This window comes from Idiotropiscis lumnitzeri, chromosome 21 (genome assembly GCF_059441095.1).
Source record: "Idiotropiscis lumnitzeri isolate Australia: NSW breed Sydney's pygmy pipehorse chromosome 21, RoL_Ilum_1.0, whole genome shotgun sequence".
In the NCBI taxonomy this organism is placed as follows: Eukaryota; Metazoa; Chordata; class Actinopteri; order Syngnathiformes; family Syngnathidae; genus Idiotropiscis; species Idiotropiscis lumnitzeri.
The window spans coordinates 3,790,290-3,816,754 of NC_142411.1; the positions used below are offsets into that span (position 1 = coordinate 3,790,290).

Genomic DNA, 26,465 nt, shown 5'->3' on the forward strand with positions numbered 1-26,465 from the left:
TTTTTTTTTTAAGTTTGACGATTCAGAAAAAAATTCCACCTGTTGCTGAGGCTAACGCGATTATTGTTATCATCTGATGTACAAAAAAAAATCTAGAAAATAAATTAAAATATTTTGTAAAATTATGATGACCACATATATATTTTACTTCACAAATATATCCAAACATATATTTTTAAGTAAATATTATTTTTTATTTAATTTTTTTTTTTTAGGAGGACAATGTAGACCTTTTTTCAAAATGTATTTATCAGAAAAATTTCAAGGAAAATAATCTAGCATTCATCGATTTGATGCCTGAAGGTAAAGAAAATATTTTCGAGAACCATTTTTCTTCTTCACTTATTCATGAATTAAACTCATCAAAAAAACCGCAACATTTGTGCACTACTCACGCTGAAGTCGGCGTCCTCGGCCCTCAGGTGGTCGGCGATGTAGTGCACCCCTTCCAGTGCGTGGATGACGCTGGGCGAGAGGAGAAAGTCCGACGCGGACGCTTCCTGCTTGACCGCCCCGAGTCGACTCGCCGCCAGCTGCCTAACGCTCGGCGTCGGCGTCTTCTGCTCTTGCGGCGACGGCGGGCGGAAGGAGAAATACGACGTGAGGGTCCCCAGCTCCAGATCCTCCAGTGAGCGGGAAGGAGCGTCTTTGCCCCAACTGGCCGAGGTGCTGACGCTCGCCCCGCACGTCATCCGGCCCCGGCGCCTTTCCATCAGCAACCTGCGGCGCCTGGCGTTGGGCGCCGGCCTCCTCATGAACAACCACCTGGGCACCAGATCCAGAAAAACGGCGTGCACCCATCGCGGCATCTTGTGCGTGTTGGGCGAGCGGTGGTGCACGTTGAGCACGAAGACGGTGATGACGATGGAGAGCGTGACGAAGATCATGGTGAAGAGCAGGTACTCGCCGATGAGCGGGATGACCAGCGACGTGGACGGGATGATCTCGGTGATGAGCAGCAGGAAGACGGTGAGCGAGAGCAGCACGGAGATGCACAGCGTGATCTTCTCGCCGCAGTCGGACGGCAGGTAGAAGACCAGCACGGTGAGGCAGGAGATGAGCAGGCAGGGGATGATCAGGTTGATGGTGTAGAAGAGCGGCAGGCGGCGGATGATGAAGAAGTACGTGATGTCCGGGTAGATCTCGTGGCAGCAGTCGTACTTCTTGGTGTTGTACGTGCCCACCGCGTTGACGATGGCCCACTCGCCGCTCTCCCAGTAGTTGTTGAGGTCCACCGAGGTCTCCAGGCGCTCCAGGTCGATCTTGGCCTTGTCGTAGGTCCACGAGCCGAACTTCATCTTGCAGTTCTGCTGGTCGAACGGGAAGAAGGTGACGTCGATGCTGCACGAGCTCTTGTAGATGGCCGGCGGCACCCAGCGCACCGCGCCCGTGTGGAACAAGTGCGCCTTGGTCATGTGGGTCACCGCAAACTCGCCGTCCGCGCTGACAAGAAATATGGCAAAGGGAAAACGCACATTTTAATCAATTTCAGATGTTCTAGTAGGCTTTTTATTATTGCCATTTCCAGAGATGGGCAGTCGGAACGGTCTGGCCCATTTTTGGGGCGGGGCGGACAAATTTTAAAAAATGTTTTTTTTTTGGGGGGGGACACAACGGGGTCAGGTGCTGACAATTTTTATGAATAAGGCCGGAGGGTTGAGGCCGGAATGAAATAGAGATCGCGGCTCGAGAGCGAGGGACTGACTCGGAAAAAAAGGTCAAGTGCCCAGCTCTGGCCATTTCCATCACTTCCTATGAAATCAATTCAAGACTAAAGCAGATAATAATTCCTACATACTACATAAAAAAAAAAAAAAATTAAAAAAATGTAAATTAAAATTAAAAAAAAAATTCATTGATGGCTACAATAGAACATCATTCATAAAATGGATTCAAACACAACGACCATCACAAAATTTGATCTTGAATCCTATTGGTCAAAGCAGCACTCACCAGACGCAACAAAAACTACATCGTGACAAAATTAACGAGTATATCGTCCAACCCAAAATGCAGCCCAGCTCGTGTACCTAATGAAGTGTCCACTAGTTGAGATTTGTTGAGCGAAGACACCACAAGATGGCACCACACTCACGTCAGTGATCTGACAAACTTTTTACAAACAATTTACTGATTCCTTTAGCGACATCTTGTGGGGGTTTCGAGTTTCTGTACTCACTTATTATAGAGGACAATGTCCGGGACCCAAATGAGCTGTGACGGAACTCTGATAGATGTGACGTTATCGTAATCCGACGGCCGCCAGCGAAGCTTGTAGTCATTCCACTCCTGCGGATGACAAAAAAAAAATATGTGTTGATGTTTGGAGCTGACATTTAGTTTGATCATCTTGCCAATAGTAATAAAAAAATGCTTTTCTTCCCACCTGTTTGAGCCACACATTGGTCGTCATCATTTGGTTCTTCTCGTCCTAACAAACGTGAAGTGAGGCATAATTAAAAATGTTGTATTGTTAAAAGGAATGACAAAGACTCACCACGTCGATGAGCTGCGCGATGGACAGTCCAAACTTGACGATGACCACGTCGGAGATGTTGGGAACGGGTCTGGACCACTTGTTGTAGCCGGCGAACAGTCTCTTGAAGAGCTCGTCCTCGGCGTGAGAGTGCAGCTTATCGCGACACACGACTGGCAAAAGATGAAAGGGACACATTCAGAACCGGGCTGGATGATGGTGAAGCAGCATGTGGCTCAGGTGGTTGAGTCGCAAATTTGCACTGAGAAGATTCAGGCTCAAGCGGTGTGTACCAGGATGGCCGAGTGGTTAAGGCGTTGGGCTTAAGATCCAATGGACGATTGTCCGCGTGGGTTCGAACCCCACTCCTGGTAATCGAATTTAGGGTCCCATGTCAGGCTTGGTATAATTTAGCCAACTAGCATCTGGACTTAAGCGTGATCAGCGAAACCCAACACCAAATAACGTAAAAATCCAGCATGGTGCTTTTGGTGAAGTTGGAATTTGTGGCGCTGTCAGAAGAATTAATGATGTACCAGGATGGCCGAGTGGTTAAGGCGTTGGGCTTAAGATCCAATGGACAATTGTCCGCGTGGGTTCGAACCCCACTCCTGGTATTTATTGAGACATTCCATAGAAAGAAGTGCCACCTCAAAACTGATTTGACTCTCATCTTTCAAGAGAAAAATGTAATCAAATGTGAAGTAGTGAAGAAGCATGTGAGTAACAGACTTAAGTGGTCAGGTGATGACGTCACTGCACGACGTGATCGACAACATTTCGCCTTTTGTGGACCACTGGCACCTCTCGTAGCATGTGAATGCAAACAAGACCGCGAGCTCAACCGTCAAAAAGACGGCAACAAATTTTGCCTGAGTAGGCAAGGCCACGCTATGACCTCACCACGCATGAGTGACCAGACGGAGCAGGGAGGCTAAAGGTGAGGGTGGCGGGGGTGGGGAGGGGCCCTTTGGGGGGGGGGGGCTTCCTTGCAAACCTGCCACGTGCATGCAAATGTGCGGACGTGATTTATCGCCCATGCTAATCGCCTCGCTGGAGGGCTTTTAGCGAGGTGGGTGCACAGGTGCATTGCCAAACAAGCAAAGCTTAGCGATGATGTGAATTCATAAGTGGCTGGCACACTTCATGTTGTCTCAAACACACACACACACACACACACTTGTTTCCATTCAGATTATAGTCGAGTATCAATACCAGGATTTGGTATCCAGCTGATGCAGAATTTAGTTTAAGGTATTGAGTACTAACAGAGTCTGCTGCCACTCGTACTGGTGGCATGTAAATGTCAATTAGTGCAGTTTTTTCTGGCTAATAACGGCGTTATACGGGTGGACTCAAGATGTGTCTTACTAGGAAGAGCGTACTAGTTCATGGTCACTTTATGGAATAAACTCTCAGGTTTTTTGTGTGTGTGTTTTTTTTAAATCCCCATGCAGCTTCCCAGCGAAGTCGATTCCAGCCAGACCTGTTGGCAGGCACAACAATGGAGCAGTTTGCGAGGCGCACTCAGCAGCTTTTCAAGCCAGCGACTTCAAATTGTCAACATTGGAGCGGCCAAAGCCTTGCAAGTTTAAAAAGCAGCATTATCAAAAAAGAAAAAAAAAAACAGATAACCTTTTTTATTATGACACCTCAAACGATAAAATAACAGCAAGAAATTGTTTTTGATGGTAAAATAATTTATTTACAGTTACACAACTAGTAAACACGCAATGGGTGTCGCTCATGACCAAATCGCTCGAGTTGAACATCGGCGGCACTTTCACACGGCGAAACAAACTCCCTTCATACCAGATTCTGAAACTTCCTCCGACTCTCTCGCAATGATTCACTGCCTGATCTTTATCGTCTACACAGAATCTGTGCTGATCTCAAATACAATTAACATTTACCGCGATCCACAGGGACACGTTGGCCGTTACAGTGGTTTATAAACCGGACTACTTTCCATGCTGACCTGTAGAAATTCATACTTGAAAAATGTCATCATCAGTGGTGAATTTCAGTTATTTAGTGAATATTCAATTAATGCTCCAAATTTGGGTTTGGCTGACTTTTTCTAATATAAAATATGTCCCTCGGCTGTTTATACACTTTCTATTTATTTATTTATTTTACAAAGAAAAAGCTATATTTATACTAACAGATTTCCGACAAATCACTTTTTATGAAACCAGTGGCATGGAGCAATTATTATTTTTATTTTATTTTTTCCGAGAGCAAAAGTATCTTTTTCCTCCATTTAAATTCAACAAAACTAAAGAGATGTGAAACTTGAACGCGGCACTAATCACAGCGTGCCATTTCAGACAAAGGCGACGACAAGATAATCATGAAATTAAAATCGGAATGCAGATGGTGCGTTCACGTACCTGCCTGACAGAAGAGTAGCGAGCAGAGCCAATTGGCGGTGCTGGCCGCGCGCGGGCGCTTAATTCGCTCCATGTGGACACGACGACGAGGCGCTGGGAGGGTGCTGTCAAAGTGCTATCTCGGAGCACAAAGTGTGTCATCTTGGCTGCTGCGAGACATTTCACGCAACTTTGCCGCGCAGTGGCCGCGCGCAGCAAGCTCCGGCTTCGATGGCTAACAACTGCTTTAAACGCAACAAATCAGCATCCGCGCTTGCTTAATGTGCTCCAAACTCTTTGGAGCGTTCCTGAAAAAAAAAAATGAAAAAAAATAAGTTTTGACTAATTACTCGGACGATGAGGGAGTTGAATGCACTGCGGACACTTTTGGAGGAACACGTGCTCACATTCGAACTCGGCTGAAATGTCGGCTGCCTTCATGGCCGCGCCTCCTTTCTCTCTCTCTCTCTCTCTCGCTCTTGCTCGCTCTCGCGCGCGCGTAAGCGCAGCCTAAATGCTCGAGTACGTGTGCTCGTGCATGGAAAGAAATGAGATACACAGTGGTGCCTTGGCATACGAGTTGGAATCATAACTTAGCAGTGCTCATAACATGGAACACTCGTATCTCAAATGAGCTTTGACCATCTAAATTAATTGGACTGCCATCAAGCTGGCGACAACGAGGCACTCTAAAATGGCCAAATGACTTGCTTGACACGTCTGAAAGTGTTCAGTTGGTGTTTTTCTTTTTTTGCTCTGCACAGACGGCCAATAAATCATCTTTGATTGCATCCAAAAAAAGTAAAGCCACGTGAAAGGTCGTGTCGTTCCTGATTGACTTTTTAATCACACAGTTCATATCAAGTGTGTCCTGGCCTCCGTTGGCCAGCGTGGAACCAGATGGCCAATCTTCACCTTCCTCTGGAGAAGACAAACAGCATCATTATGTCTCAAGGCTGACTCATAAACACCTGAATCGCGATAACGCTCCCATATGTCTCCTCTCCGAATTGCCGGAATAACGCATAGATGGAAAATAGGTGAAAAAGCGAGGCCTCGCTCTGGGATTGGTCGCCCGTGGAGCGATCGGGTGCAGGTGAGTCGCGTGTCTTAAACGTGGAATTTGATCGTGTCTCTCAGCTGTTTGGTGAAGGAAGCGTGAAGAGCTTGCGATGAGCTCTCCAGTCGCCCGGCGATGTCCGACGCAGCCCGAAGCATGTCCTCAAAGGCTGCGGACTCTTCCCGGATTCTGTCCAGGCAAGATAAAAATAACTCGTCTGACTCTTACTGAATAACGTAAAAAATGAAGAACTTGAAACAGATTTGGCGTCCTTACTTGTGCATCCCTGCGAGGGTGTCGAGGACCTCGCCTTGAAGCTGCTTCTCCAGGTCTTCCTCGGCTTTCTCCACCACCTCACGGCAGCTTTTCTGCTCCTCGTAGATACCGGCGACATCGGACCGGATCACGTCCTCGTAGCGCTGCTCCCCCAGCTCGGCGCCGACGTACTGCACCAGATTCTCCATCACCGCCTGGTTGGCTTGTTGGATCGCCTGCAGGTACGCCACCTCCTCCTTTTGAGCCTTCAGCACCCGGGCCGAAACGCCTCGGGTGCTGAAGCGGACGGCGCACGTCTCCGCCGAGGTGGGAGAGGAAGTGACCGAGACGGGGTCGTTCCTGGCCTTCGCCGGCTCGTCGGCGGCGGATTGCGACGGTGTGTCGGTGGCCGTTACGGAGGGGTAAATGTCAAAGCCCGAGCCGTATTCGCCATCGCCGCTTTGGCAAATTGTTGGGGTTGCCATGGAAACCAAGGCCACCAGAGCACCCGTCCACCAAGACCACATGATAACCTGCAATGAAGAAGATATTAATGATAACATGGATGAGTGAAGAATAAGCGATAAGATCTTAATTAGTCATAGGTTTCAATTGTATTTCAAAAGAATGATTGATTTAAAAAAAAAAAAGATCTGCAATAACTCATTACTCAAATACAGACGAAACACCTTCAGTGTACGAGTATGTGTTGCCACAACATGCCTTTTTGTATTTGTTGCAGTTTCCTACGCGCAAAAGTAGCCGATTTATAATCAGAAATGATTAAATGCTAATTTCTGTTAGCCTAAGTATGGCATTTGGCATTATATGTTAGCATTAAGCTAAGCTCTTTACATTTCCTAGAAGTGAAGCAATTTGCAACAGATTCTCATTTGCAATTCCGACCTGGCTACAGACAGCAGAGTCAAACGAAATGTGGTTTCTCGGTAATATTTATGTAATATTCCTCACAATGAAAAATTACAACAAGTAAAATTAAAAAAAAAAAAAAAATCAGATAAGAGTTGTTGGCGGCTCAATAAAAACAGAGCCCTTCTCTGAGTTTTGGAACCCGCGGCCTATGGGGAACACTGAAGGACACAAATTGTCTCCGAAGCGTTTTTATGCGACAGAGCGTCCGTGTTTTTATGAGCTCCTTCGTGCGGCGTTCTGGCAGAAAGCTTAAACGCGACCGGTTCGCTCCGCAACGAAGCAGACGCCAAGTCGTGTCACGCAAGGCTCGTAAAACTCGACGGCAGCGACCGAGCCAACTCATCTAAGAGAGCCTTCTCAGGTTCCGTTCTGTCTTTCGGCATTGTCGACGAGACGGCCGGTCGAGGCTCTTTTACCGCCGCTGCTGCCGCTGCCGCTGCCACGTGTCCGCGCTCGACATCTGGAAGTGTGTGAAAACATGAAGCTGGCCTCTGAGCCGAGGCGGCGGTGCCAGAGCGCATTCGTTTCCACTCTAAGTCGCTTTCATTTGAAAAACGGCAGCGGAGACACACTTGGAAGCTCCCCAGGTCCACGTTGAACCGCCTCGCTTATTATTTTCTTTGCATTAAGTTACATTTTTAACGGATTTAATTTGCATTTTTATTTAATTAATGAATTTCATGAATGGGATGGCGTTATTTGGTCGGCTTAATTAAATGCATATCATTTTATATATCAACTTTTAATTTAACACCTATTTTAGTTGATTGCATGATCTTTTTAATTCACAAGGGGGCACGCAAAAACTAGCTTAATGCTAACTATAGCCGTGAATCTTTTTTTTTTAACACAAGGGGGCACGCAAAAACTAGCTTAATGCTAACTATCGTCGTGAATCCTTTTTTTTTTTAACACAAGGGGGCACGCAAAAACTAGCTTAATGCTAACTATCGTCGTGAATCCTTTTTTTTTTTAACACAAGGGGGCACGCAAAAACTAGCTTAATGCTAACTATAGCCGTGAATCTTTTTTTTTTTAACACAAGGGGGCACGCAAAAACTATCTTAATGCTAACTATAGCCGTGAATCTTTTTTTTTTTAACACAAGGGGGCACGCAAAAACTAGCTTAATGCTAACTATAGTCGTGAATCCTTTTTTTTTTTAACACAAGGGGGCACGCAAAAACTAGCTTAATGCTAACTATAGCCGTGAATCTTTTTTTTTTTAACACAAGGGGGCATGCAAAAACTAGCTTAATGCTAACTATAGCTGTGAATCTTTTTTTTTTAACACAAGGGGGCACGCAAAAACTAGCTTCATGCTAACTATAGTCGTGAATCACCGTGAATCTTTTTTTATTTTTTTTAACACAAGCAGAACTCTCTCTTGGAACAACAACGATTACAGGAGCATTGTTGGGCACCTTCTCTGCCTCTTTGCCTTACTATGCCACTATATCTGTTTAAAGGAAAAATCAGAGACTTACCAAACTTTTTTTTTTTTTTTGATGCTGTTGATTTTTTGCTTTCAAGATTCCAGCCGTGCCAAAAGAGGAAGGAGGTCAACGAGAAGCGTCTTTTTTTTTTTTTTTTTTTTCCTTCTGTTTGAGGGGAAAGCAATGCGGCCTCACGCGCTCACAATTAGCTGGTGACTGGCGAGTGTGCTGAGCTGCTCTGCGCTGCTCGATGAGCGATGGCAGGATGGTGGGACGGAGGAGACGAGTGGGAGTGAAGGATTTCTTCTTTTTTTTTTTTTTGGACTGAGCTGAAAGAAGAAAGGAAAAGGAAAAGCAGACGCTAATGGACTTCACATGTGTCTACTGGGGGAAAATGTCTTTTTATGACCGAAGGGCATATTCATGCCCCATTAGACAAAACGAGTCACGAAATGTTTACATTTTTTATTGTTAAGTCCACGAACGTTGTTTGTTTGTGACGTAGCCTCTAAGTCAGGTGTGGGTAAACTACGGCGCGGGGGCCACATGCGCCCCGATAAAGGTTTTAATCCGGTCCGCCGAACTTGATAAAAATTAAATGAATAAACCTTGTTAATTTTTATTTTCTAAATACTCTGGTTTTTCAAAGACATATAAATGGTGCTTTTGTTCATTTTTATTTCAAATTAAACATTTTTTTTTTCTCTGATGAGGTGAGGTGCCCAAAACACTCCTCTATCTGCTCCTAGCCCCTCTGTCAACTTTTTGCCAGCTCTTGTGTGCCGACACGCTAGAATAAAGAATAAATGCCAGCATATAAATTTATGCTCACGAACAAATCCTTTGCGAACCGCCAAGTGATGACATCAGTCCTCTCACTTGTTGTGTGGGCCACAACGAAGGCCAACATTTTAACTTTGGTCGACATTTTATGGTGCGCTGGTGGGAAGTACCCACGGAAAAAGTCCTTCATTATTCGACTAATTAGATTTTTCTGGTGTCTGTAAATCTGCTTAACGACAGAGTGCAAATGTTTTTCAAGTCCTAACTTTGAACACGTGCTATTTTCATGCCAAGCCCATCGGATGGTTGCAGGGTTCCAAATCGCCGCGTAGTCTGGACAAGCATGTTAGCATCTGGGACTCATTTGTCAAAGTCCCCGAATGAATATTCCATGTCAACAATAAGGAGCACGAAGACACGTTTTGCATATATATGGTCAAACATATTAGAACACGCTACGCCTAAAGAAATCAAATTCATGCAGTCCAAAAGAATCCACGAGGTGACCCGCTGGAGTGTCAAGTGGACAAATACTCGATGCAACTTAAGTGATCCTGAAAGTGAATTTGGAGCTTCCCCGGAGTGTCCCCGCTGGCCGATGCCCAAGGACGGCGAGCTTCGCAACTGCAGCGTGCCTGATAACGTCGGCTAATCCACTCGGGGAGCCCGACGCAGTCTGGATGCTTTAAGACAAGCACGCACAATATTTGGGATGGAGTTCACGTTCCAAAAAGGAAAAAAAAAAAATGTCCAAACTGAACCACCACATCAGTAGTAACCCCATAAAGTCTACGAAACATTCGGTTAGGTCCTATATAAAGTTTTGCATTTGTGTCGGTCCAGCCAAGATGGCCCATTTTTCAATAAAAAGCTCATTTTATATATTTTTTGAGCAGGAAAACTGAAATTAGTTTTTTATTTTTTTTATTTTATTTTTTAGCCATTCTTCTTGGTGAAATTAGGAAATGACGACTTAAAAGAAAAATTCTGATGTCATTTTTACAGTGGTTTTACTAGTGTTTTTTCTTTCACCACTAGGGGCGCTCTATATTTCAGAAAATACACTCAATGAATCTACATTTTTTTTCCTCTTGGATCTGTTCTGTTTTAATTAGCAAAATTGATGCCGTGTGAAAAGACACCGTTTCAAGAATCTGTTTATGTACCTTTATGTGTCTTCACAGTACAAAATCGTTCTGAACATGCAGTAAACAAATCATTTTTTTCAACATAGAAAACTGCGGCTTATAGTCTGGTGCGCCTTGTATATTATTTATTTATATTATTTATTTATTTAAATTCAAGCATCCCTTTAAATGACAGTTTGACAGCTGAACGTGAATCGCCAAAACTTGCCAGTGTTGTGAAAGTCGTGGCATCAAATTATATTTTTCAGCTTTCAATCCTTGACGCATCTCCACAGGTGACAGGGGTGCGTTGTAGTCTTCAAGCGTTGCCCCCAAAAACAGTCGAGACAAGATGCTATTCGCTCTCCAAGCTTTGTCACCTGTTGCTAAGACGTTTGACTTCTGCAGACAAATAACGTTTTTTTTTTGTTTTGTTTTTTCCGCGCCTCGGGCTAACAGCCATTCGTCGCGCGCTTAATGATTCCGTGACCGAGACCCTCGCCAAAACCGCGTTACCGCTGTGCGCTGGCAAATGAGATAGGACGCGGCGAAAACAAACCTCAATGTCCTTTTTAATCTATTTTTTGTGGTTGCGATATTTTAATAATGTAGCAATGACGCATCGCTAATGACAAAATAAAAAAAAACACGCTGCTTGAGGCCAAGTTTTGATTATCACAGATATGATTCCATTTTAGTTTCTCATTCAATTTTGTTCAACTTGCAGAAGCCAACAGCACATTTTAATCAGGGTTATATATTTAAAATGTCATCAGGATTTTGAGATTCTTTCATTTGACGTTTCAGAAAAAAAAAAGTCATTCTTCACAGAGGATAAAGAATATATGCTCGTGGGTGTTTTTATATTTTCCATCTACGTGTGTTCATGAACTATTTGTGGTTAAATATCCGTTGCTTAAAGCCTTAAGCCACAAAGATGCTATTTACTAGCCCATCTATGGCGTTTCCAATTAAGTAAACTTGACTGTATGAACTTCAATTGCAACTTTTTCCAAGTTTCTCTCGCTCATATCTGCCTCGCTGGCATTATTTCCGTCCCGCTTGTGCATTCATACAAAACATGACAAGCGAGAACGCAATAAATGAAGGCGCGTACGTCTCCCCAACGTCAGGGCTTTGGAGCACAATGAGCGTCTATTGACGTTGGCGTAAAAAGGAGGCAATATAAATAATGCATTTTATCTGAAATGAAATTGGATTCCCGCGCCGAAGGAAACAGTATGAGCTCGCTGTTGAGAGAGCAACGCGCCATCTGATTAGTGCGACAGCACTTGAAAAAACGCTCAGCACGGCAAAGTGCATTTTAATTATGCTAGGCGAGCATTGGCAGGAGAGGTGTTTGTCTTTACTGTACTGCATATTCAATCAAATTTGTCCTGTGGGCTGCAACCTCTTCATAAATTAAAAAAAAAAAAGTTGAGATTCCTAATCACTGTTTTTTGTCCTAACAAATGAATGGAAAGTTCTATTTTGGTTTAGCTGAAGGAAATTTTGGATGATGCAGTTGTTCATTTGGCTTAGACCAGGGGGGCCCAAATCCGGTTCTCGAGAGGTTGTTTTCATTGTCTTGTTTCTTTTTTTTTTTTTTAGCTTGAGGTGTCAAAGTTTTAGCGCCAAAATTACTCTGAATGTTCTTTTTAACTCACCATAATCTTGTTTTCTCTGGTTTTTGGTCAGAAAATAATTGATATTTTACTGCTGTTAAAACTGGTCAAAGGCAAATTTGAATCAGGGATGGCATCATCTCTTCCTAAATGTATTTCTGACGCTGATTTAAAAAAAAATGTTGTTACTTTTTCCAACACATTATTATTTATTTTTATTTATTTTTAAGTTTGATTATTTGACCATGCGTTGTAATTTACATGTATGGGTTTTCCAAAAAAAAGAAAATCCACCTGTTGCTAAACCTAAGCCTTCATAAATATTACAAAATAAGTTACTAAAGTACATATTAAATTATTATTATGATTTATTTTTATTTTTTTTATTAATAATTAATAATGTAACGGATGCAAGCGATACTCACGTTGAAATAGAGCTTGCCCTTTGCTGCTGCTTCAACACATTTCTCGAGCCGTAATCGCTGAACTGACTTCGAGCAATTTGGGCAATGACGGCAATAACACTTCCCATGTGCTAAGAACGACTTCCACAAGGCTGGTGACCACCGTTCCACCCCTGCAGACAAATAACAAGTGCAGCAGTTTAAATGGGGATGAAATCGAGACATTGTACCTTGGAGTTTGGAGAGAAGATACGCCCAAGCCACGGTGGACTTCTAATCAAGGTGCCATCACACGCTCCTGCGCCATTCTGATGGGAAGTGGCATCTTCCCTCACTGGAGAAATCAACCCCCATCCTTCCAAAAAAAAAAAGAAAAAGCCCCACACCTGGCCGCACGCTCTCGGCCATGCTGGCTTTCAAGATAATGAATTCTTACTGCTTTCGTCACATTGCACGGCTGCAGCTGAGCTCCACGCACACACCTGGAACGTCTTCAGGGCCTGTTTGGCTTCAGGGAAAATAAAATAAATAGATACAGTTCTGGGTTTTTTAATTGGGGGAAGGGGCAGGCACAGGTGCCGCTAGGGCGAAGATAACATGGCATGAACAAGAAGTTGGACAGAGATGCACCTTTATAAAATTTGGAGTAGAAATTTAAAGACATTTTTCAACACAGCGCCATCTGCTGGATTGACTGGGCCACTTCAATTGTAAAATCGCACTTTGATCGGTTGTTAATTCATATTGCACAAAAAATAGTGTTGAATACGCTATAATTGAAACACAATTAGGCAATTTAAACACTTTTTGGTGTGGTTACTTTTTTTTAAATGATGTTGATTTGATCTGAGTGATGATTGATGTCAAGGAATGAATAGATGGATGGAAATCCAATTTAAAAGACTGGTTGGCCTGAAAACATCACTGCAAAAAAAAAAAAAAAAAAAAAAAAAAGAAAAGATGGAAAAAAACCAAATGTTAGAAAGCGGTTGTCTGGTTTTCTTCCCCGGTTGGTTTTGACACCGCTTTTGCACATTTGGGACGTTTTTGCGGTGGCGGCGAATAAAACATTTGCAAAGAGTGACGGAACAAAGTAGGTCAGCTTGCCAACTTTTGGACAAGGCCTGTCAAAAGATACCTCGACACGTTGCTTTGCCATTGTGGTTTCTATCCAACGAGACGTAAAATGCATGTTTTTTTTCTCCCCCCCCTCGCACAATTTAAATCCGTTCCCGGGTGGCTTAATAACTTGTCTGTGGCAGATTTTCGTCAAAATACTCCACGGATGGACAATTACAGCACATTTTCTTGCCCCTGTCTCACGCAAGTGAGCAAGCGTTCACCCCGGCCCCGTATTCTGCTGGGGCCAACAGCAAGTCTGTCTTTTGTTACCATGACAACCAAGGGCGAACCCAGACCACTTGCGACGACAGCGGCGACGTGACAGAGCAGAGCGCAGAAAAAAATAAATAAATAAAAGCATTTCACTCACAGAGGCACATCATCAGACACTACATTGTACTCTACATAAAAAAAAATAAAAAAAATAAAAATACAATAAAATTATTATTTTTTTTTTTTAAAGTCAGCAGGTGCTTTTGCATCCAAGGAAACTATTAAGTTAAAATTTAGTTTTAAAACTTCTTTTGACACTCTTGCATTTGGTTAAATAACAACTACTGTGCAACTTGCCACTTCTCCTTCCTTCCCCCCGCCCGCATCCAGATTTTGGCCTGTTTTCCTGCCACTTCCCCGTCCTTACATCTGAAATTTAGCCTATTTAACTTCTGCTTCTCCTTATTCCTTCCCGTCCCACGAAAACTTCAACTACGAGCCACTATCAGAAGAAAGGTAAGAATTCTCGCCAACATTGCTCTGATTATTGAACAACATTCCACGCAGCTCTGCTTACCTGTGTCGTGTGGTTGTTTCTGACAGATACTGTCATCCGACATTTGATGATGTCTTGAAAGTGGATTTGGATCTTCACTCAGACTTGTTGATGATGTAATGGGCGGAGTTTCTATGTAAATTACTGAAAAAGGGCTCACAGAATGGAAGAGTGGCCATCCAATTTACAAAATACGTCCCCTTTAGAGGATGTCACCGAAGTCTTCCGTCCATGTCAGCTCACGTTTGACCGAACCAACGACAACGTTTGCAATGTACTGTTTAAATATAGACGCTTGGGCGGCGTGTCACCCTGACCGGAGCGTGGCGTCAGCTGCTTTTGCAACACGAGAGGAACAACGCGGCGTTGTTCCGAGCCGAGCCCTTGACGGAGAACACGGGCGTGGCGGTTGTGTAACCGTCACCGCCGGATGAGGTCATGAAACTTTTACTTAAACGTGACATATAAGTAGCAGGCTATAAGAAATCGTTGCCGACGAGCTAAATGGTCGAGTTAAAAAAAAAAAAAACCACAAAGCAGACTAAGAGAATGTTTAAAAAAATTAAGGCTGATAAAAAGAAACAATTTCAAAAGAAAATTCTCTTGTTAGAAGCCGCCAGTGAGGAACATGACAGAGACATGAGAGCACCTGCCGCTGACCGTGCCCATCAAAGCCCAAATTAATCGCGGTCAGTGCCGCACGGCTCCCGCAATATTGCTTCAAGCAGACAAAAGGAGGCGTGTTGAATGGACTAATATCCATGCTGATTTATCCGAGAAAATGTCCTTCTCCTTTCTTTGAGAGAGCGCGGCGCCTCATTGAAATGCCAATCTCGTCGGAGGGAATTCTTTTGATACAGTGAGAGGAAAAAAACGAGACAGCGGTCCAGCTTACAAGTCCCTTGAAACTAATGATAGCGATAGCGCTTAGCATTGTTAGCATTAAGCTAGCCAAAGTTTGGATTGCGTAATTATCTTCATTTCACGCGTAGTTTGGCAATAAATGTCTGCATGAAACGAAATCGCGGAGGGGTACAAGATGCCACCGACGTGTCGCATGTGGTCAGCCGGGAAGCGGCAACAAAAGACATTCCAGACGCAGCATGCTCCCGCAAGCGTGCTCGGCGGCATATTTACAGTAAGCACGTCGTCTCGGCGGCCAATTCAATTTTCGACCGGGGTGCACCTTTTTTCCTGGAGATATTATCCGAGCGCATTAGCTCCCACGGTAGGAATGTAATGTGTGGAAATCCCATTAGCGAGGGCGACTGGTGAGAGTCTGGAAGACTGCCCGGATCACTCCGAGGCAGACTGACTTGATTTGGTGGCAGAGCAGCGCAAGGTAATAAGCGAAAAAAAATAAAATAAAATGCATTCCGTTTGAGTAAAGGTGATTACTTTCCCTTATTTTGTGAGTGAAAAGTTCAAAGAGGCTGGCTGACTCCAAAGTGAAGTTTTTTTTTTGCGTTGCTCGAGCTAAATGAATCTTTCAAGATCGTCAAAGGGATAGAAATGTGGCCCGACGTCCTTCCACTCTCGCTTCAATTTGACACTTGACAACCTGGCAGGGGTGACGTGGCCCATCTTGAGGCCATCTAATATTGACCGCGGCTTTCTGCTCGGATAAGAACGCAGCTGAGGCCCTCACGCCACGTTCCGATTCCAACCGATCCAAGTGGGAATCATCAGAGAGTGACTTGACTCAAGGATCCATCTCCCACTGGTCTCGTATTTATTTTTTTCCCTTAATTGGATTTTACGCATTCACATGAAGGCGGACCTCAATTTGTTTAGTCCATGATGGCAGCGTGCGCATCAGTCAGTTCATTTTTTTTTTTTTTTGCTTTTTCATTTTCCGGGGGAAGGATGGAGTCGAGTGACAACATCCATTAAGGAGTCATGGGCTCTGTCCTCCAGGAAGCATACAAACTGGCTAATTATGTTTGCCTGATTGCGTTCACGCGCCGTAAGTATCCAAGTACAAATACTTAGTTACTACGCTGCACTGCTTATGAGTACTTTTGTATTTGAGCTTTGATATTTGTTACAGAAGACTACCGCACGAGTTATATTTCCAGCGATTGGAATCAGAGTCAAAAGTGAGTGATCGATGATCGGCATGTCCTCAGGCTGACTCATTTCCTGCTGGTCGCCTTACGTAATGAGGTCTGGCTTTTCTTTCGAAGCGGTCCAGACGTCCGTAGCGGAGCCAAGAGCCTCGTCTGCGCAACAAGAACGGCCCGAGGCTTTCATTTTTTTTTTGAACAAGGCGGACAGCACAGCGAAGGAGCATTGTCAAGTGTTTATCACCCCGACGTTTATAGGTGCACTTCCTTGGAAATGGAATAGAACTGAAGAGTGGGGGGGGGCTCACATCAATCAAGCTCAGTCGCACGGCTTATCTGCGGGTAAAGAACGTTACTGCTGCCTTCAGGAACAACGGGAAGGCGGAATTTTGACGACGCGCCAACAATTAAATTCACTTTATCCCAAAATGGCACCTGGACTTGTATTCCCAAGGACAGAAGCACCCACACACTCTGTATTTAAATAAAAGTACAGACGGTAACTGCTATTTTAATTCGGACTTCACCACCTTGGACTAAAAAAATGTGTTTGGATATAATGTTGTCGTTCCGCAGAGCTCGATACTCAGTCCTCATATTTTGACATTTCACATTCATAAACCTGAAACATTCCACAAGGTTCGCTAGTCAGTCCACACATTTTCAGCGCACTCTAGAAGGCAAGAGGTGTCCCACAAGGTTAGATATTAGGCCCACTGAAAATCAATGCCGATAAAAGACATTCCAATAGGAACGAAGAAAGAAGGCATGCTCGTACGAGTAGTCGTAGCTCTGTTCAAAAAAAAAAAAAGGGTTTCGCTACCTGGGACAGCCAAACAGTACCGAACCATTATCATGTCGCGGCCGAAACCGAAGTGTTGCCGGATTTGCAGATTAGCGATAGACGACAGTTTCTGATAACCGACGATACCCCAATTGAACTCGACAGACATGCCAACATGGAGCAGCAAAGTAAAGTCAGACAGGAAACGAGTCTGACGCAAAAACTCCCATGAGTTCACTCAGTGAGTCTGTGCGCTCTAATGAAGTATCCACACGGATAATTTGGGCGAAATTACATTTAGGGAGTCTGCTCACTTTTGCCTTCTTCCTGTTGCTGCATTTTCCAGACTCCTTTTTTGAAAGATAGTCAATACAAAAACAACAGGGAGATGACTTCGACAAAATGGAATTATATAGAAATGTAATCGTCGGATTGATATTTGGTCCCACCCCTGCTGTAGTGTGTAATATGCATCGTAATTGTTCCGTCTTTGTATGTGGGTGATTTACCGCGTCATAAATCTGGCGACATGAAACGAGAAGGACAAGGTGCTAACTCAACGTGCGACATGCCAGTTATGATTACACGCCAGGGCCGGCGGCGACTTGCCGTCAACGCAGCGCTGACCGACAACCAATCTCCGGCGTTTCATCCGCGTGCATATTTCAAAGCGTGATCGATGTCGGGGGGCCTCGGGGTGGGATTACGACTGATGCGAAGAATTCACCCCCCCCCCCGAGCATTTTGCCATCTTTTGCCCTTACATTTGCACGTTTGAGATGCGGCGATCGAGAGGTGGCACAATCGAGGGGGATCGGACCAATCACGCAGACTGATAACCGGGTCACAAAAAAAGTAACGATTTTTCAAAATACGTTAATTTAATAATTAATTGAGCAATCTGGCCATCATTTCTTTTAAAACGCTGACCGCGGTTAGTTTTGTAATAAAAAGCGACTTCAAGATTTAAGCGCTTGTCTTAAAGGTTAGAGCGAGGAAAAGTAAATTCTCCCGTCAACGGGAACGCTCGACCCGTTCGACGCCAACGCTCATTTTGGCTGGACATGAATCTCCGGCGAAGCAGCTGCTGGCCGTTATTGATCGCCGCGGCGAAGCGGCGTCATGTCCTCGGGACGCAGCGTGACTTACGGTATGATCAAATGTGCTGATGATCACATAGATTACGCCCCCCCCCCCGCCAATCCACACGCGTGTTCGTATGGCGATCTATCGGCGCAATCAGAGCGCAAGTCGTATATTTGACTGAGGCCCATTTGAGGCAACAGGACTCTCCTCGGAACATTTTCACACGGCATGCACATCAATCAGAGACAGATCGTTTCAATGGTGGTCAGCGGGGGGGTTCTGTGCCCCTTTGCCCCGCCCCCCTCCCCCTGCATCACATATCAACGAAAAATGAGCAAACAGCCAGCGTGTGATGTGTCCAGTCGCAAACAGATGAACGCGTGCGGGCCAATATCGTCAACCGGGGGGGGCGGGGACATGTCGGCGTCATATCGGTATTAATCACAGCCGCCGGTTGACAAAGAGGGAAGCCATTTGTACTCCCGGGCGCCTCCGCAGCACCATCACGCCGAGAGTCATTTAACAGCGCGGCGCACCTCTGACTTTGCCGGAGGGAGAAGAAATAGGGCCACTTTGACGAGAGGCTTCTCCGGTCTCTTGGCAATCAATGTACATGGCCACGGGTTGCAAAAGTAGCCACACTCGGTACTTAAGTCAAAAGTTCATCGGGAAAATAAATTTCCAGAATTTATCTTGCGTGTCGCGACTTGTCTGGAAGTGAACGGCGAGCGACGCGCAAACAAGCCATCACATCGGTAATGTCAGGGTGACACCGACAGCAAAGGGGCTGCGCTCGGGTCAAAGGTCGCCCTCGCTCGCTCTGGACAACATCCAGCCTGAATCATTTTTTGCAATGCATCTGCCTCTGAGCTGTGATTTAAAACAGTCATTTTATTGTTATTATTATTTTATTTTTATTACAATGTTTAAAATTAAATTATATTTGTTCCAATTATTTTCTGTTTCTATTTTTCAATGTTCATAAAATCGTGTTTAAATTGTTTTCTTCTTAATATTTAAAAAAAACTTTAATTACTATTTTCATTGTTTATTCAGTTAGAAATAATAATAATTAATGAATAATTAATTATTTTAATCTTTCAGATTTTTCTTTTCATTTTCCCAAATTTTCATTTTTTTTTTTTATGTTGTGTCAAAAATATTTTTTTATGAATAAATATTTATTGACAGCAAACGAGTCTTGCCTAAATTCGTTCCGCCTCCGACATCATCGTGTCTTTGATGTGAACATCAGCGCAACCACTTTCTGCTCCTAACGATTGAATAACTGAAAATGTATCTTTTTTTACAAATCCATTTCTCATGTCCGACCCAGCAGGATGGTGAGCACGTACAAAGCCGAACCAGAACCAAGCTGCTTGTCAGACAAGATAAATGAACAACCTTGACTGGCTGACAGCAGCCGCTCATCATCTGTTACAGGGTGAAAGCTCATCTCTGTGCACGTCACATCAATTACTCCCCCCGACGTTATTATTCGTATTATTATTATAATAATTCACTGCGACTCGTCTGGCCGGAGTAAATCACCCCTCACTCCAAAAAAGAAAAACTCGGTTGTTGCCGTACTGACTCAGGATCAGCAACTTTGACGCCCCTTGCGTTTTGTCACCACTGGCGTCAGTTCTCACGTTGCTGCTGCATACTCAACACAATTTCAATTTATTGAAACTAGTGACTGATATGAGCACTTTTAAAAAAAAAAATTGGGTCGCTATTTGATGGACGCTATTTGTTCGCCCGTCTATGGCGTTTCCCATTATGTGTTAGCATTAAACTTTATTCGCCTGTCTATGGCGTTTTCCATTATTAGTTAGCATTAAACCAGCAGATTTAAAAGAAGCTCATCTGGGTCTCCGAATTCCTCAGCTGTTATCGAAAGTTCCTAATTTGTCACGTTCAATCAGTCACTGATTACAAAGTGCAATCACCGAGCTCAGTGAAAACAAAACGGGAACGTCTTGGACAACAAGCCACGTCGAAAGGCGCTATTGATTCACTGTTCATGTTTTTCTTTTCCTTTTTACCGCCGCATGCACACACAAAGTGGAGTCTGTCGTCAGTCAGTGTTTTCATATTTTAGTTTCTTCTTTTTTTTTTTTTTAGTTTTCTGATATTGCATGCTTTTAATTATTGAATATGAAATACATTTTGAAGTGCTTCTATGTGATTTTATTCCCCTAAAGTCATAAAACAATTTTTAAATGCTTTATGGAAAGAAACCGCCATAAAACTCTCTTTAAAATGTAGCATCTGCCATTTTATGATGATAAAGTCTTAAAATGACGCGTTAAACATCTTATGACGTGAGTGTCAAATACGTATTTCGCTTTATTTATTTACAGTGTCAAGCTAAAGGATGGCACCAAGCAGGGCAAGGAATCGTATCATCGAATCAAAATGGCTGCCGGCTTTGAGTAAAAAAAAAAAAAAAAAAAAAGAATTGTATTTATAAATCAAGTTTCATTGCAGTTTGTTGTTTTTCAATTAAGATAATGCGTCGTAAGTAGCAGAGCGTACGCGGCCAGCGTGGGCGGAGGGGGGGGGGGGTCGGGTGGCCGCCTCGCTTCCGTCTTCCCGCCAGCCGTCGCCGTCGCCGCCTCCCTAACCTGTTAGTGTGACAATCAATTTGAAGCAGCTGTCTTCATGTTCCGGCACACTTGACGAATCTGAATAAATGAACACAGTCACAGTGACGGGCTGACTGTCCCCATCCCGATGCGAGCCCCCCCCGAAACCAGACAGACGCCTCTGATTGGATGACAGATGGAGCAAAATCTGTCTCGCAAAGTTTTGTTTTACCCAAAGAAAAAAAAAAAAATTAATATGCAGATGTTTATGACCTGAAGCTTCGTTTTTGGTCCCAAAAAAAAAACAGCACTACAGCCCCCTGCTGGTCAAAGAATTTGACGTTAAAATCCTTCCCAAAAAATGTCTAAGTTGAAGGATATTTCAATACACGTAAACGAGAAAGCGATTGACTAATGAAGCCCCGCAGCTCATCAGTCACACGACAGTTGATGTTGATGACCGAACCTCGTGGGATGATCCTAACAACGCACGTTTGAGTGAAAGGCCAGCACATGCCCTCGGGATCAATTAAAATGATCAATTAGCAGCCGTCACGGAAGCTTTGACGCATTTACACGGCTGTCCGGCTGACAGTGACGTCATCGCGGGTTAAGTATGAGCGCCAGGTGTCACGTCGGCTAAAGGTGTTGAACGTCAGGGAGCCGTCGCGGACGGGGAGCGCAAGATATTAAAAAATGAAATAATAATTCGATCAGTTTCCGACAGTCCACAGCTGCCCAGAAGTCCCCCAAAAATGTTTGCCATTTTCTTTCAAAAAAGAAAAAAAATGGGGATATTTTTCCCCATGAATACTTCGATTTTTAAAAGAATCTTTGTTTGAGAAAGAAAAAATATTTCTGAAAAAAGTTTGAATTTTAAGAGGAAAAAAAAAAAAAAAAAAGAAAAAAGAAGGAACGCTACACTTGGTTACAAACACAGACGTGAAATAGACAATTTAGCCAAACGACGTCGCGTCCTCCGGGCTGCCGCTCGCGTGCCGTCGACGACTTTATGATGGCGGCAGATGTTCGTTTGAAAGCACCACCGAGTTGCATCGCCGGCCGCGGTCGAGAAAGTGCGCCGAGTGCCATCTGGTTGGCACGTTTCCCTTTCAAAACAGTGCATACGGACGTACCAAAACAAAAAAAAAAAAAAAGAGAATCTAACTTGACCAAACGTTTGGAGCATCATTTAAAGATGCAGGCAGCACGGCCACAACAGTTCAATTGGAGAGACTTTTGTTTTTAGTTCGCCCAATCAGCTGACGGAAAAATGATGACATCATCGAATTTGAACTCTGTTTGATAGAAGAATATAAATAATATATAAAATATATCAAATATAGTTTCACTTACCTAGCCAGCCGCACCATTCTGAAGGGCCTGGCCGGATCACATTGACACGGCAACACGTACAGGCTGAAATCTGATTGGACAAAAAAAATTTAAAAAAATAGTTTAACGTCCATGTACAGTACTGGAAGCAGTGCAGTAAAAAAAAATGCCTTGGAAGAATTTTGAATATGGCGACTCGGCATGTGCACACTAAAAGTAATTTTTTTAATGATTTGAGTCATTTAAATGCACTCTGGAGTCTTACATCATGCTCCTCCGCGAGTGAACACGCATTGCAGATTTTTCCACGGCATTTGCTTCATCCGTGCAAGAATGCAGATTGCGCATTCATCACACCGCCCCGATCGTCAGCGTTAAGGTAACCCAAAAAGTTTGAAAAGGAGAGATAGATCTCCCCATTTTCATTCGGCTCGCCATGCTCCTTGGCAACAATAATGAACGGATTTGTGCAGTATGCCCATTAAGACAAACGATATTCACTTCCCGTGATGTCACGAAACTAAAAGCTGCCTTTGATCTTGGGTACGGTTAATCGGAGCTACCTGGATCATAAAAAAAAAAAAAAAAAAAATGTCTGTCGCTTCTTTAATCATGAGTAAATAAATCATTTGTATGATTTAGGTGTCTTTTTTTTTGGGAGGAAAAAATATTACATGGGGGGGGGGGGGGGGGAGTCTTTTTTTGCAACATACTCCCCAATGACCATGCAAATATCCATCTTAAGCATTTTTGCTTCCTCTAAAAAAAAAAAAAAAATCACAACTTGAACGTAGCAGAGTGTTGAATGTTTGGCCCACTGGCGTCCAACTTTGCCAACTTGACGGCCTCAAAAGTTTGCGCGCGCTCTCTCGGGATGGGAGCGCTTTGGAATTTTGGAGACGGCACTTTGAACACATTAAATGAGCTCATCAGGAAGGAATTCGGACGCATTTTTGAATCGAGGGCAAGCGCGGAAGTGCCCCGTCTGCTTTGTTTTACAAGCGTCTGACTTTTACGACATTTGGCCGGCACTTGGTTGGATTCTGACGACGACATAATAAAAAATGTCGCCATTTCACGGTAATGCAATTAAAGCTCTAAAAAGCAGTATTTTGAAATATTTAAGGAAAATAACTTTTATTACACTGAACACGCTCCATATTGACATAAATAAAAGAAAACAATGACTTTTGTTCAAAACAAAAAAGGAAAAAAAAAATGTGTTAAGTACTTAGTTCTTAAAAAAATGTGCATTTCTTTCTTTTTTTTGTAGTTTTTAAATGTTTTATTGAGGTAAGATTTTCTTTTCTTCCTCAAAATTATTATCCTAAACTCAAAAAATTTACTTTTGTACTACTACTTGTAATATTGATTTTTATTTTCAAGTCACGACTTCATTTGTGCAAGAGTGCAATGATTCCCCCCCCCATAATATTATAATTATATCCTTAAAAAAAATCAAAACTGAAAAAAATAAATAAATATAAAAAAAAATGTTTTTTCATTATCCTTTTTTTCGAGTCAAACATCAAATCCAAATTAAATGTAATAACTTTCAACACTTAACGGAGAAAATAAATGACATTATATCAAGTCTCTGATGATAAAAACGTGCACAATGGAACCATAATATTTGACAACACTTATATAAGAGATTGTAATCAAACAAAAGCCCTTTTTTTTTTTTTTGCTTTATCCTTTACCAGTGCGAATAATAAAAATCATCCCAAACAATTTCCAAGGCTGTCACTTGAGGTTGTTTTCAATCTTAGACGTGAAACATTTTGAATGCGACTCTTCCTGACAACGCGACGTTATCGCCCAAAGCCTTTTGGCTTACGGGCTCACACAATGCACCAAATCCGTCACCGAGACCCAAAAGAGCGATCTGGCAAATAAAGCCGAGTGTGTTTATCAGCCGGGCGCCTTGCTGCCCTTTTCAAAGCGGCTTTAGAAAGCGTCGGCCGCGCCCTGCCGGGGGTATTCGAAGTCGTTCCTTGGAAATACAAGCAGTCTCTCGTGCGGAATTGGTCGTTCCCATCAGCCGCGACGGGATTATGGAAAGATAAAGTGGCAATAAGTCATGTTGCTGATGCAGGGTTGCGCGGGGGAGGATGTCGGAGAAGTTGACATTTATCAATATGATGCAGAACACGTCCTGCTCAAGCTCAACTTCCGAAGGATTCGCCGCGCCGCGTTTGCTTCAAGCAGATTATTGTAAAACTGACGCGTAAAACAAAAGAGAATTGCACAGTGTTGCTTTGTGATCTGAGCGAAATTTTTCTCTTTGACTCGCGAGCGCAGACTTCCGATACAAGCGCGGTGTGGTGCCAATGACTTCAGGAGATTTATGCCGCGCCCAGTTGAGGTCAACAGTCAAAGTAAACACAAAGAGAATTGCATGACGTGGATCTGAAATAAACACATAGCTTAGCCTCCAAAGTCTGCTAGCTTAATGCTGGCGCTAAAGCGCTACTTTTCAACAAACAATATGTCAAGTTTTCGGTGCAAAATGTAAACTTTTGGTAAAAAAAAATCTAATAAAAATTATATATTTTTTTAATAATAATAATATTGAATAATTATTATATATATATTAATATATATATAATATTGAATTTAGTTATTTATTTTATTTTATGTATTTTTTTTAGTGGGCACGTATTAAATCAGCACCAGATTATGTTTTCCCTTTTCATCTTTTTTTTTTTCCTTTTTTTTAATGGGCCTTTTTGAGAGCGTGATTGCTTTGATTGATGTCATGAAAGGAGGGTCCAACTAAGCAGCCTTCCGGAACATTTGCATGCATACGAGATAAGACGTGACCAAAAATATATATTTATATTCACTGCTTCGTTAAAGGGACTCCGTAAGCCATTTGAAAAACTATCGGAACGTTCACAGTTGGGAGATGAATCTGTAAAATAATCACGTTATTGTCTGGCTTTTGCGATCAGAGTTCACATTGGAAACGTCATCGCGTCGACCTCCAGCGTCACGCTGGCTTTGAGGGGGACCACTTCCGATAATTAAGATTCAAATGAGGTTTTTGGTCGTCTTCCAATTTAGATTCTATTCGTTATTCATCACGTCAGTTCAAGACTTTGGTCGTAAAGAATGAGTACGGTAATGTTTTTGTGTTGGGGAAGAAAGGGAAAAAAATAAATGAAATCCCAAACTGCAGTAGTCGCTCTTACTGTCTGACGTGCTTCTTTAAATTCCAATTTCTTCTGACGCAGCATTGTTATAAATCGCAGACAGGACACAAATCCGTTGTCTTTCGTTGTAAATCTTCCCAAGTGGAATTCAGCAGGTGCTGTCTTGCAAATGCAGCAACCTGTAGATCACAAAGAAAAAGGAAGAAAGTTGTCAATCAATGGGAATAAAATGTCATTTTATGGAGGAGCAACATTGAATTTTGAAAATGTGAAAAGGAAAAAAAAAAAGGCAAAGGCACCCTTACAACGATCGCGCTTCAATTCCCTCCGTTTTCCTCTGATTGCATCACGCTGATTTCACCCACTCGTTGCAGCCACTTCTTCATGCACTTGCGTAATTGTCCAGTTGAGCCAAAATGCTGAAACCTTCAGGCACTCACGGTAGTCGCTTTACTCAGTCAATTAATCGAACACCGTGCATAAAAAAAAGAGACAGCAATAAAAGTGCAACATTGTGAAACATAAGATAATTGCACTGTGTGGCTGCCGTGTGCGTCTGGGCCACTAGAGGGCAGTCTAATAAATACAGATACTACAAATACATTCCATGATAACAGACAACAACTAAGAGGCAGTAATATTCTGCATTTTTTGCAGAAGATAAAGAATACATGCCAGAGAATCTGGTTATATTCTCTCTCTACAGGTGTTGCTGCACCGCTGGTGATCAAATAGAATCTGTTTAAAAGTGTGTAACACATTAGCCCGTCTATGGTAATTCCCATTAGGCTTTAGTATTAATATATCAAAAAAAAAAAGAAAAATGACAATTGGCAGAGCTATGGCTCATATTTAAAAAAAACTTGCGAGTCGGGTCACACATAAGTCAACATGTCAAATATTATTTAAAAAAAATAAATAAATATTTTCCCATTGAAATGAAGCAGTCCAAAAAATGAATGTACAGATGAAAAGTAAAATAGAAATATCGTTTGTAAGTTAGTAAGTTTAGGAACAATAACCAGCGGGTCATTTCATTCACTTAAAAACAAAACTACGTAGAACGCGAGAACCTGATGACAG

General features: G+C 43.0%; 2 protein-coding genes and 2 non-coding genes across 6 annotated transcripts in view; 2 read left to right on the forward strand and 2 right to left on the reverse strand.

The window, feature by feature from the left end:
- Positions 1-12,634, reverse strand: part of chrna2b (cholinergic receptor, nicotinic, alpha 2b (neuronal)) — a 13,259-nt gene extending 625 nt beyond the window's left edge. The window contains exons 1-5 of one of the 2 annotated variants that reach the window (XM_088286834.1): positions 12,493-12,634; positions 2,498-2,649; positions 2,387-2,431; positions 2,180-2,289; positions 396-1,443 (exon numbers count right to left, since the gene is read on the reverse strand). In XM_088286834.1, coding sequence (XP_088142960.1) covers positions 396-1,443; positions 2,180-2,289; positions 2,387-2,416 — 1,188 coding nt within the window. In that variant the 5' untranslated portion in view covers positions 2,417-2,431; positions 2,498-2,649; positions 12,493-12,634. Of the gene's footprint in view, positions 1-395; positions 1,444-2,179; positions 2,290-2,386; positions 2,432-2,497; positions 2,650-4,869; positions 5,525-12,492 lie in introns of those variants that run through there. The other variant, XM_088286833.1, reaches the window with a different exon arrangement.
- Positions 2,768-2,850, forward strand: trnal-uaa (transfer RNA leucine (anticodon UAA)). The gene has a single exon. It is a non-coding gene; the product is annotated as a tRNA-Leu (tRNA).
- trnal-uaa (transfer RNA leucine (anticodon UAA)) lies at positions 3,011-3,093 on the forward strand. The gene has a single exon. It is a non-coding gene; the product is annotated as a tRNA-Leu (tRNA).
- LOC148316520 (uncharacterized) overlaps positions 5,676-26,465 on the reverse strand; it is a 23,837-nt gene continuing 3,047 nt past the window's right edge. Inside the window, exons 1-6 of one of the 2 annotated variants that reach the window (XM_088286836.1) lie at positions 25,688-25,830; positions 25,422-25,561; positions 22,246-22,315; positions 12,493-12,644; positions 6,185-6,696; positions 5,676-6,097 (exon numbers count right to left, since the gene is read on the reverse strand). In XM_088286836.1, coding sequence (XP_088142962.1) covers positions 5,959-6,097; positions 6,185-6,696; positions 12,493-12,644; positions 22,246-22,315; positions 25,422-25,466 — 918 coding nt within the window. In that variant the 5' untranslated portion in view covers positions 25,467-25,561; positions 25,688-25,830 and the 3' untranslated portion in view covers positions 5,676-5,958. Of the gene's footprint in view, positions 6,098-6,184; positions 6,697-12,492; positions 12,645-22,245; positions 22,316-25,421; positions 25,562-25,687; positions 25,831-26,465 lie in introns of those variants that run through there. The other variant, XM_088286835.1, reaches the window with a different exon arrangement.